The 12,332-nt window shown below is 51.5% G+C and overlaps 1 protein-coding gene across 1 annotated transcript; it reads right to left on the reverse strand.

Annotated features, from left to right (window-relative positions):
- Positions 1-1,495: 1,495 nt before the first annotated feature.
- FOXA1 (forkhead box A1) lies at positions 1,496-5,258 on the reverse strand. The gene is made up of 2 exons (XM_054635579.2): positions 5,187-5,258; positions 1,496-2,758 (listed from the first exon to the last, which is right to left on the reverse strand). The coding sequence occupies exons 1-2, from the start codon at positions 5,256-5,258 to the stop codon at positions 1,496-1,498; spliced, it is 1,335 nt and encodes a 444-aa protein (XP_054491554.1).
- Positions 5,259-12,332: the final 7,074 nt, after the last annotated feature.

Here is a 12,332-nt window from a genome sequence, read left to right on the forward strand (position 1 = left end):
CAGCGCCGCACAATCATACCCTGCGGGAGCGTTCCCCGCCTTCCCTCTGCACAAGCCTGGCCGTACAAATCTTTCCTCTCCACATCCACGCTTAGGCACTACGTTTTGACTTTCTTGCACACGGCTCCGTCCTCCATAACCCGCCCCAGAAATTTTGTAAGAAAATAGCAGAAGTATTTAATTGATAACATTTGATTTATTTAAAGTCCTTAACTGCAAATGATCAAAAACATACTTCACGCATTAAATTCTCAGTTATCGTTTTAAATCAAAATATTTTTTTCAATTACAATCACATTTATAAAATTAACAAAATTTCTTAAATTCACGTGTAATTATTTTTTACGGTCATTTAAAGCAATTTCCAGCTGTAAAGAAAGAAAACAATATAAACCATGCAATAAATTAAGAACATTGAAACAGCGAACAGGAATAATAATAAAACCCGTCTGGCTATGCTAACACCGTGTAAAACTGTGGAAAGTGCAATAACACTGGATGAAATAAGCTAAGGATGGCGATAATTAAACGGCCACAAAAAAAAATTTATTAGACAAGTTTGAAAAGGGGGGAGAGACAGAGCTGTCCTCTTTTCCTTGCATCAGTGTAGTAGTCAATATTTCCTAGGGGAGGGGGAAAATAACCTGGTTATAGATACACAGTTCTAACTGGTACACAATGGATACACTTAAATTAAATAAGTATGTCATCCACATGTTGATGAGAGCTCCTGATGAACTAGAATCTTCAGTAACAGATGGGAAGGAAAAAAAAAATCCAACTGGCTGTGACCTCTTGTAACTTTATATTACATCCCAAAACAGGTAACACTTGGAAAAAGATAAGGGTCGCATCCTGCACTCCAAAGCTCCAGTTGGTCCCCTCGGGAGTGCAGGATCCGGCCCGCAGCATCTGGGTTTTGTGTGGGTTGTAGTAGCCGAAGGTTTATTTTGCAAGTATCAAAAGGATGATCCGAGAAAGTAAATAGTTCTCTTGTTGCTTAGAGATTCTCTTAGTGTTTTGCTACTTCACAGCAGTATTGTCCTTCAAAGCCTTTTTAATTAAAAAAAAGTCTTAAATGTCTACTCGCTTCTTCATCTCCGTATTGTTAAAGTATTGCCACATACCTGTAAACTTACATGAGATTATAGAACACATAAGGGAGGGAGACGAGGGGGCGGAAAGCACAAACAAGTAGTTTATACGCTCAACATTTTTTTCTTCTTTTTAATAACACCCTGCATAGGCTGGGGAGGTCTCCGGGGAGAGGGGCTGGGCGGCAAGGGCCGGAGGGAGTATGTACAAGCGGGACGCGGCCGGCTTTGCAGGAGGTCGTGGTGGATCATAACAACAGACAACGCATTGCGAGACAATTAAAAAGTAACAGTCCTTTGCACGCAGCGTGCGGAAACACCTTGGTCTGTCTCAGGGAAAGCGGGGAGAGAAGCCAGGAAGGGGAGGAGGGGTCTCGGCCCCGGCGGCGGGGGTTGCACAGCTAGGAGGTGTTTAGCACGGGTCTGGAATACACACCTTGGTAGTAGGAGGGCTCTAGGGCCGAGGGCTCGATGCTGCTCCGGCCAGCCATGGAGGCGCTGCCAAGGGGCAGCCCGCCGGGGATGCTGGCCCCGTAAGAGGAATATTGCAGAGCCTGTTCGTAGGCTTTGAAGTCCAGCTTGTGCTGCTGCTCCGAGGAGGACATGAGATTGTTGATGGAAAACGGGTGGTTGAAGGAGTAGTGGGGATCACCCTTGAGGTGGAGCTGGGGTTCGTGGGCTAATGAGTGAGGGGGGTGTGGGACGGAGGCCAAGGTGGGCACAGAGCTGATGGTGGAGGAGGCGGCCGAGGCCGAGGTCTTTAGCTCCGTGCTTGATCCACTGTGGTCCATAGACTGAGGGCTGGTGGACGGGTTGGAGCTGGAGAGAGAGGTGGCCGTATCCAGCTGCGCAGGTTTGTTGTGGCCTCTGTGCAGGGGGGAGTTGGAGCTTGAATTAGAGGCCCCGGCCTGATCTTTCCTGCCCTCCTGAGTGGCTTTACTGTTCGCCGGCTTCTCGCATTTGAAGCGCTTTTGCCGGCGGAGGTAACAGCCGTTTTCAAACATGTTGCCGGAGTCGGGGTGCAGGGTCCAATAGGAGCCCTTGCCGGGCTTGTCGGGGGACCGGGCCACCTTGACGAAACAGTCATTGAAAGAGAGCGAGTGGCGGATGCTGTTCTGCCAGCGCTGCTGGTTCTGTCGGTAGTAGGGGAAAAGGTCCATGATCCACTGGTAGATCTCACTCAGCGTCAGCATCTTGCTGGGTGCCTGCTGGATGGCCATGGTGATGAGGGAGATGTAGGAGTAGGGCGGCTTGGCGTGGGGGTAGGTCCGCTTGAAGGACTTAGCGTCCCGTGTCCTGCCGAGGTTGGACTGGGTGTAGGCCATGGGGCTCATGCAGGGGTTCATGCCGCCGTAGGGGCTCAGCCCGTTCATGGGGGCCGGCTGGGCAGACATGGCGTTGATGCCACCGGGGCTCAGCGCCGTGCCCATGGCGGCCACGCCGGCCGGCATGCCGTTCACGGGCCCCGCCGAGCCAGCCGGCATGCCGGCCACGGCGCCGGGACTCAGCCCAGCCCCCAGCCCCGTGTTGGCGTAGGACATGTTGAAGGAGCTGGAGGTCATGTTGCCGCTTGTCGTCATGGTGTTCATGGTCATGTAGGTGTTCATGGTGTTCATGGAGCCCAGCCCCGAGTTCATGTTGCTCACGGGCACCGAGGAATAGGCCTAGGGCAGCGAGACAAAGAGACGGAGTTAGAGAGGACAGAGGTGCGGCAGGACCCCGTGGGGGCCGGATCCGCCCGTCTGGCCCAGCCAGCCGTGAGAACGTCCTGCTTGCTGCGGGACGCCGGCCGCTTCCCCGACACCAGGGAAAAAGCTTCCCCGAAGCCGCACGGAAAGGCAGCTGCTTCCATGAAAAGTCTATTTCATATCTCTATACATTTATAAGTAAACACGGAGCGGGGGTGCTCTCTCCGGACGCACTGCCGGTTTACCGGCGTGTCGCAGCTTGCGCGGGCTGCGCCGGGATCAGCGGGGCGCACGGACCGACCGCCTTCCCCGAGCCGCTCCAAGCCCTCGCGGAGCAGGGCTGCGGGCTCAGACTGCCCCCGCAGGACGTGCTCTCTCCGGCGCATTCCCGTTTTTTTGTTGTTTATGTGTCCTGTCTCGCTAGTTAAATACTTAAACTCATCAGAGTACTGCAATTGGTGGGCATACACTGTTTGCGCTAAGGAGAAAGACTGCTTGTATTTTCTGAGAAAAATCTCACGCATGTCTCCCTTCCCGCAATAATTTAAATTTCTTTTCTAAAAAACATACAAGATGTAATAATGTCTTGTTGCAAAATAATTTAAAAAACCGCCACCCAAACCAAACAGGTCTTGTTGGCCTGTTTTATCTGTAGAAAGCTTCCCCTCCTCTACATTTTCTATCAAAACAGTCTTTAAATTAAAGTTAAAAAAAAAATCAATCAACCAACCAATCAAACACCAAAACTTTCCCAAAGTATGAAAACCCTGAACTTCTCCTCTCTGAGATTTTCTACAATTGCACGACGTGGAAAAAATTGAAGCACCCTAACGCATAATACAACTCTTAAAAAAGGCAGAGCCGGAGAGGTTGAATTTGTGCTTTCCACTGTGGCATCTGATTTAACAGAAGAGAGAAAGACGTCCCTAGTTTACTCGAACTACTGCTAATATGGCTAAGTAAAGGAGCTTTAAGCAACGGTTAAATATTTAAAACTCATTTCTGATCCCCACAAATTTCACGAACTTATAAACGCACTTTTGATTTAGAGGATCACATTAATTATTTGACATGGTAGAGCGCGGCTGGGTTTCCCACGTTGCATTCTTGCAGTTATTCAAATTAAATGGCAAGAGGTGAGGAAAGACTGAAGTTTAAAAAAATAGTAAAAGCGAAGTTCCCTTAACTTTGTGTTTGTGGACATTGCTTATAAGCGAGGAAAAATGAGTCTGGAAACAGCACATAATTAGGATGACCCTTGTTTGCCCTTAGCCGACTTTCCTTTATTAAAGGAGATGCCAGCCGGGTGACACGTATCTGCCTCTGTCCGCGTGGCCCTATGGGCGCGTGTGCCAGCTTCGGGTGCGGGACAAGGCGTGGGGACTGCGGAGCCGTGTGTCCGGGTGTGCTGATGCAATGCCCGGGTGCGCACACCCAGGTGCCTGCCTCGCTGCCGCACTTCCTCAAAACGGCTCCTTCCAGGGCGGGAATCCGCGGCGCGGCTGGCCGTGCTGCCGGGCGCTGGCTTCTCCGGGACCCCCGCTGCAGAGCCTCAGCGGCACAGCGCGGACCCAGGCCCCACAGGGCCGAGGCGCAACGAGGTTAGGCTCCAGGCTCTGCCGCGGCCCTCTCCTCCGCCGCAGCTGCGGGCGCTTGGGCCGGTTCTCCTCCACCTTATGGACGGCGCTGTCAAACGGGCGCGGGGGGCGGAAGCGCCCGCCGTGGTCCGGACCGGTCCGGGCGGGGGGCGGCGGGCCCGGGTGCGGGCCCCGTCCCGGCCCGGCTCTCGGCAGCGCCGCCAGCCGGCCCGCGGCAGCAGCGCACGCCTTGGGCAGCCCGTCCGCAAAGTGCGGACAAACGGCTGGTCTTCCCCCTGCTTTCCTTTCCCCCGGCCTTAACAGGTGAGGGCCCGCTGCTGGCGAGTAGAGAGGCCGGAGGTCCCGCCAAGAAGCTCGGAGAAGGCGCTGCCCCCGACCAGGACGCGCTGGCGTCCGTCTCCCTCGGCCCCTGCCATCTGACGGGAAGGCGGCGGGTGCCGGCGGCGCGGCGAGTGCTCTGCCCCGAGCCAAGAGTTTACGGGGTGCTTTTGTGCCCGCCGCGAGAGAAGATTACGCCTCTTAGATGAGATCAAGGGCTGCCCCCGGCCCCCCGGCCCTCCTGGAGGGCTCGCAGCCGCCCCGAGTCTTCCCCAAACGCCTCCAGGGCTCCTGGAAGCTATGTTTTCCTTGGGGAAGCCAAGCCAGTTTCGGCGCCGGAGGGAGGGGGAGGTACGTTTGCGTTGGCAGGATCTGGATTGCAAACCGATTCCTCCGATTGCTGCCCCCTCCAGACCCCTAGCCACCCCCAGGTCCTCCCCTCCCCTGCACAGGGGCAGCAGAGAAGCCAGACCCTGGGATTTACTCACCTCCTGAGTGTCGGCGTAGTAGCTGTTCCAGTCGCTGGTTTCATGCCCTTCCATTTTCACAGTCCCTAACATTATGGAGCCAACCTGCCCGGTGTAACCATCCAGCCTTCTTGCAAGCGAGCGACGGGCAGTAGGAAAAGAGCCCGAAAGCCCGACCTAGCAGGAAGCCAGCTCTCAGGAGGGGCGGGGGGTGCTGAATTCTGCTCTATAACCAGCCAAAAAGGAGGCAGGGAGCGGTGTGGGGCGAGACAGTTGAGAAAGTGAGGAAGTGCGGCTGGGATGTGAGTGGAGTTGAGCTGATGTGGATCTTACGTCGCAGAAGTACCCACCTCCTCCTCCTCCTCTCCCCATTTGTCCGCCGCACAAAGGCGTTCGCACCTACAAAGCCGGAGATGCACCTGCAAACAAGGCAGTCCCCCTCGCCTGCAACTCCCCCCGGGGCGGCACTTTATTTGCAAAGCTGCGTAATTGGTTTAAGCTTGTGGGGAAAGAAGGAGAGACAGAGGTGGGAGAGGGGGACAGAGGGGGGCGGGGGGCGGGACGGGATGGGACGGGGGACGGGCACGACCACCCTTTCAGGTGGACAGGACAAATGCTAGGAGGGATAGGGGGAAATGAAATGAGGCAGATGAAGGAAGGGCAGCCCCTTCTATTTGAAGAGAACGCAAAAGGCCATCCAGCCTTAAACCCCTGAGATTAGAGGCAATATTTACTAAAGGCCGGTAGATGCTCCTTTAACTTGATGGCCGGGACGTGCTTCAAAGTCCCGAGTCCTGAAGTCCACAGGTTCCCCCCTCTCCCGCCCGTCACTTCACAGCTGGTTACCGCTGTGAAGGGTCCCTCCAGGCCTTGCCGCGGCGCCCCAGGTTCCCATCGCCCTCGGGGCAGGGATCGGGTTGGGCGCTCCGGGCTGCGAGCAGGAAGCTCGGCTCCGCGCTCCCCAAAGCCCTCCCGACCCTCCCCTCACCACAACCTCCCCCCTCCTCCGGGCTAAACTAGCCCTTCAAACGGGGTGCCGTCCTATGTTGATGGTGAAAATGATATTGCTTTTTCGGGTGCCTTATGTTCAGAAACCATGTGAGTCACCGTGTTGAGATATAATACTACAGGTTCCCAATAAATACGGACAGAGGCCTGAATGCGGATCCACTGATATAACCCTCCACTTGGCAAACATCAGGTGAGTCACTAGAACCATTTTATATCTTTACTGTGGAAAGCCTTCAGCCCAGAAGGCTCATTTGGAAGCTTTCTCTGATGCCAGAAGCCCAGGAGCAGCAATAATAGGTAGCGAGTATCTAATTTCCAACTTCTTGCTTATTGACCTGATTTCTCACAACGAACAGGGGAGGAAGACTCTACACAGGCTGGTAAAAGGTAAAAAACACCGATAAAACAAACTGACATTGGAAAAAGCTTTTTATTATTATGGAAGGAATCTCTCAGTCTTTGCAGAGGGATCAAACATTTTCTGTCCTGTCCGGCTCTTCGAGCCTATGTCAACACCACGGACTTTTCTTAGGTTTCTCTATCCTATCCCTTGTGAGTTCGTTCCACCTAGCTACTAGAACTTTTATCACCTGATACTAGAAAACAAAAACCAAAAAGTCAAAACAAAACAAAACAAAAAGTCTACATCATCAACCAGCAGCTAACAACCCTTCCCCCCCAAACCCAAACAACTTTTCCAACAGTGGGAATTTGAAGGGGCAATAAAGCTTCTTGGGATTTTGAAAAAGGCTTGCACATCATACCACACAAACTATAATACACACCTGGGTATGAATTTCAGCTTGACGTGTTTATCCTTCAGCATGGCCACAGTTGCTTCCACCGTGATTAGTTCTCGAGTGATCTGTGGAAATGTCACCCTCACAAACAGGATTTTAAAGTTTCTTATAGAGGCACAGGATTCAAATGACGAGATACAGCATATCTCTGCCACGACAAATATGTTTTAACTTGTTCTCTAAATGCATTTTCTGTTACCCCTTTCTTTGTTCTTTCTCTCCTTTTTTAAATTTTTTTTTAAAATTTTTTTATCTGGCAACAGAATTAAGTCAAATCCTCGAAACAAACAAAACTCTGGAATCAGCAGAGGAGAACAACAAATGAAAATATGTCTTGAAGGAAATAAAATATATAAAAGCACTGGATTAAACCCCTGCTTTCTCAAATGGTCAAACTACACCCATGGAAATTGGGACAAACCTCAGTGGAATATCTAAGAAATATTAGAATTGCGGTCTTCATGTATGCACCCTTCCTCTTTTCCTAATGGAAGCGGTGTATATGTCTGAAAACAGAGACCCTTCGGTGGTGGCTTGCCCATTTCAGTGTTTGAGGTCTGTGGAGTATGGTTCCCCCCTCGCAGCCCAGCCGCATGCGGGGATGCTGGCAGGAGTGCAGCTGCCCCAGAGACCCCGCTGTCGGCACCCCCCCGCCGGGTGACCTCGGGGCGGTGCTGCCTCACTTTCCAGAGCCCAGCCCCGGGAGCAACAGCCGACGGGACGCCGGGCAGCCCATGCTGGGTCACTCCGTACCTGGAAAAAAGGGCAGGCACAAAGCCGGCCACGCTCATCGGATGCTGCTACAAACCACGGAGGCGTTTCACCGGGCGGAGCAAACGTGGAGCCGGCAAAGCCGCCCTGCGGGCTGGCCGCCTCCAGGCCGCCCCGGCTGGGATGCCCGCTGCCCGGGAGGAGAGGGGAGCCGTGGCTTGTGCAAAGCCTCAGCGCCTCCTGTTGTCCGGCTGCGGGCTTAGCTCCCTCCTGAGGTTGCTCCCAGAGGTGAGAGCACAGGCAGGATCTCCTCTTAATCTGCTTAGAGCCTCTCGACTTGATGTATAATAAGCAAGCCCTAGTCAGAGCCAGCCGCTGCTGGAAATTCTCTTCGGTCCGGTTGCTGTGGTGCAGCCCTGGTGGAAAAAATCCTCCCTTAAGTCCAGAAGAGGGTCAGAACTCCTCTGCCCACAGCCACAGGAAAAAGCGGGTATTTTGGTAGTTGCCCTTGCCCTGTACTTGAGCTTTTATGTGGTGAAGCCCTATGTAGGATGCTCTGCGAGTCCAGCGGGATTTATCAGTATCCTTTGCAGCAGGCTCAGCAGAGAAGCACTCTCCTAGGATGCGGGACGCTGTGTAGTAGCCAGGAGCTCTCCAGTCGCGCCTAGCTGATGGGGTTTTCAGGAGTCAGGTTAGTAGCACTGCCCCTAATTACACAGCACCTTTCCCCAGCTCTCGTTCGAGTAGCATCAGTTTCTGTACGCTTTTTGTTTGTTTGTTTCTTCTTTTTTTTTTTTCTTTGGTTTTTAAATTTTTTTTCAGGACGAGCTTTTAGTGCAACCTGGAGAAAGTGCAGGCTGAGGTGAGCTTTACCCGGCTAGATGGGATCAGGGTCTCAGCTCATTGCTCCACAAGTGCGCTCTGCCAAGGGTGCAAACATAGAACCTGACCTAAAAAATACGGAAATATGTTTGTGGAGCGGGGGCATGACTTCCAGGGGAGACCGTGTTACCAGCACTGTCAGGAAGATCTGGGCCCCGCAAAGGCCACTCAGCAAGCGTCTGGGTTTTGGGAATCGCCTTCTGGACGGGCCGAGTGGCCTCGCCCCTGGCAAGGGGCTTCCCGCAGCTGCTGGAGGACCGGAGCTAGCCCCGGCGCGGCGCTGCCCACGGGGCCGGAGCTCCTTGGCGCCCAGCGCCGCCCGGGAGCGCCGCCCGCAGGCTCTCTCCCACGCCTGGGCCGGTGCAAGCGGCGGGAGCTTTAATTTTAACGCGGAGCGCTGTTTCAGTTCGTTCCGGTTTAAGCTCCCCCTGGCAGCAGCAGCATCTGCCGGACCTTCGGTTTGACTTGCAGGGGCTTTTTATCCAAATTACCATCATCTTTTGAACGAGATTGTCTCGGCAGTGCTTGCGCGGGCCAGGCGTTTAGCTCGGGAAGGAGCTGTGGGGTTATATCCGCGTCGGTATGCATTCCCTGCCCTGTGCTTACATCCCTCTTTTCATTTGCCTGGATCTGTCTCCTGCAGAGGGTCTCTCACACCTGGCTTTCCAGACTGGCACAAGACTGTGCAGCGGGTCACCAAAAACACCGTGGGACTCCAGCCTCCCCCACGATGGGAAATCTGTCTTCCCGTCTGTTTCCAACCTGAAATCCTACCCCATTCAAGCGGGCAAACAGTAACAGTAACAGTAGAACTGATGCTACTCGATGCTACGAGTCTGGGAGCGTGCCTGTGCCCAGAGCGGGGTGCTTTGGACCGGGAGGGATCGTGGGTGCTCCGGGAGCGAGGGTAGGTGACTGCCGGCAGCGCCTCTCCTTCGGCGGGAGCCCACAGAGAAGGCGTCCGATCGGGGGGCTGTTTTCCCTCCCTGCCTCCGCCCCTCACACAGGCACGGCCTCCCCGGTTCTGTGCTCCTGTGGCTGAGGTCTCATTGAGAAGAGCCCGTGGGGGTCCCCCAGATACGGACGGAAGAGCCCCCGTCGGGGCGGTCGCTCCCGCGCCCCTGCCCCCGGAGCTCACGGACGAGCAGGCGGCTTTTCAGCCTCCTCTCGCTGGGGATCAGGGCCAGGGCAGAGAGGGCACTGCGTGGGGTCATCATTTGCTTCTGAGCTTTTGCTAAGTGAGAATATTCTTCCAATCTTCGACCGTGACGATCAAGTGGCCTCCTTCTTGCGGCCGGCCCAAGGTAGGGCACCCCTTTTCGTACAGCCCCTCTTGCTCCCCAGGAGCCGTGCTCTGGTTCTCCAGGGCAGGCTGGACGTGCCCTCCCCGCCGCACCATCCGCAGCAGGAAGGGCCGGGCGTCTCACCCCCTCGGCCGGGCCCTGCCCGCTGCCGGGCCCTCGGCCGCGCCTTTCCAGCCCCCTGGGCCGCAGGGGCTGCGGGGCCCGGGCAGTGCCGCCCGGGGGCCCGAGGGAGCGCGGCCCCTCCGAGGCCCAGTCCCGCCGCGGCCGCGCCCTCGGGGCCCGGGCGGCACTCCCGGGGGCGCCGGGCCTGCGGGCCCTCACGGGTCACACTCAGGGCCGCGCTCCTTTCATGGCCGCTCTGCCAGGCCCTGGAGACATTGTGTGGCTCGTTACAACAGTGATGTTCCGTTGCAGGCTTTATTATTTTATTTTATTTTATTTTATTTTATTTTATTTTATTTTATTTTATTTTATTTTATTTTATTTTATTTTATTTTATTTTTTTATTATTTTATTCTATATTTTCAGTGCAATTCATTGCATTTCATTTTCTAGGCATCCTGCAGAGCTGATATCATAAGACTTGAATGACATAACAAATAATATCCCACCATCTGAAAATACTCATGTATCTGACCAATTAAAGGTGAAAGAGGAACAAATAATGAAATGAATAATGAATGTTGATATCCAATGGTTACAGTGATGACAATAAGGGAGATTCTGTTTTGTGTTCTTTTGGAGTTTTTTTCCTATAGTGTAATAAAAGAGTTCTTAACTATGTAAATCATTACCCATCATAAACAACCAGATTATTTTTGCTAATATGGTTAGAGGTATGTATGCTGTTTCCAGAACTCCAGCTGGCAGGATGCCCACACTTCAGCATGTGATTGATCAAGTGTGTTTTACTTTAGTTTTTACAAGAATAAATCCAGTTGATAATTATAATTTGATTCAAGAGCAGTCATGTAGGTATTTCTTTCAGTTATAGTTTGTTTTACTTATGATATACTGAAACAAAATGTAAATGCTTCTGTCATGTATTTCAATCACTGTGTCTGTTCTTGTTCAATTACTTGATATATTTTTGAAAATCTTGCTTGGTTTATTTTGTTTTAAAGAGTGTTTTGTTTTATAGCAGCCACAGTACTATGGCATGGAAGAAACATTATCAGAGGAGATGGGAATATGATTGTGCACAGATAAATACAAGTACTTAGATGTCACCCACTTTGTCGAACCTCCCCCACATTCCAAAAATGGTGTTTCAGGATATATAGGGATTTTTGCTGGAAGCAAAGAAAGCAAACTAAGGCAGTGAGTGCAGTTAATCTAAACAAACTGGTATAAGAAACAATGTTTGATAGGAGATGCACCTATAAACATTATATACAGAATAATATTTAAAAATAATTCTAGAATTATTTCTTTGTTAAAGTTGCCTCAGTAATTTAATGGACCAAAATCTGCCTCCCCTGCCCCAACAATATCTGCCACTGGAATCAAAGGTATTTCCACTCTCCAATAGCCTTGTTTCTCCAAAACCTGCAGTGAGTTATCTTTGAGAATATCTGCTTTCCTGATAAAAACCAATATCTATGTATTGGACAATAGATTCAGAGATGATCAGCTCTTTGTAATAAACATCTTAATATACTACTCCAGTTCCTTTGCAAACAGACTTTCCTATGCAGAAGGTAGACTTGGTTTGGTACCTTTGAGTGATGGAGAGTGAAGGAATGCTACTTTCTTTCACTGCATATCAACATATTTTCAAATTGTTTGCTATCTTCTACTTTACCTGCAAAAACTATTCATTTCACTGTCTCTGTCTCTACAGTAGTTCTGCAGAAAAGCATTGAGAGATACCAGTATCCATTCTAGATGGCTTCCTTGCCTGACAGTTCTGAAGAATTAAATGTTCAAAATAAAGGCTGGCTTATTTAAAGCCCTCCTCAGGGAGCAGTTCCACAGTGTTATCCAGCTTGCAGTTCCTAGAGCATAAATTAATTCAAGCTGCATTCACTGCTCATTTTCTTGAGCTGTATTAAAAAGGACAATGAGCAATTGTGGGGTGTGTAGCAGCATTTTTACAGATATAGAAACACTGGCAATTTACTCCATTACAGGACATAACCTGTGTATAGCAAAAATGATGTTGGAAAAGGATGACCAGAAACTCTAACACAATCTGTCATTTTACTCTGAAATGTGAGAGTGTGAGTATTAACTGGTAACACCCAAAGTCATGAGATCCATAAAGTAGTATAGTCAACCAGTGCCTATGGAAAAGTAGAGGAAGGTCTGGATTTAGTAAAATGTTAGGACTTCCCAGAGGAAGAAGCTGGTTGAGTATTTTGAAGAGTGGTTCATCATTCCAGCAGCTGGTCTAAGCTTCTGCTGCTGCTTCAAGTACTTCAAGGGTGAATTTGAAAGCTGCTGAATAGTTTAAAGAG

The sequence above is a fragment of the Agelaius phoeniceus genome, chromosome 6 (assembly GCF_051311805.1).
Source record: "Agelaius phoeniceus isolate bAgePho1 chromosome 6, bAgePho1.hap1, whole genome shotgun sequence".
In the NCBI taxonomy this organism is placed as follows: Eukaryota; Metazoa; Chordata; class Aves; order Passeriformes; family Icteridae; genus Agelaius; species Agelaius phoeniceus.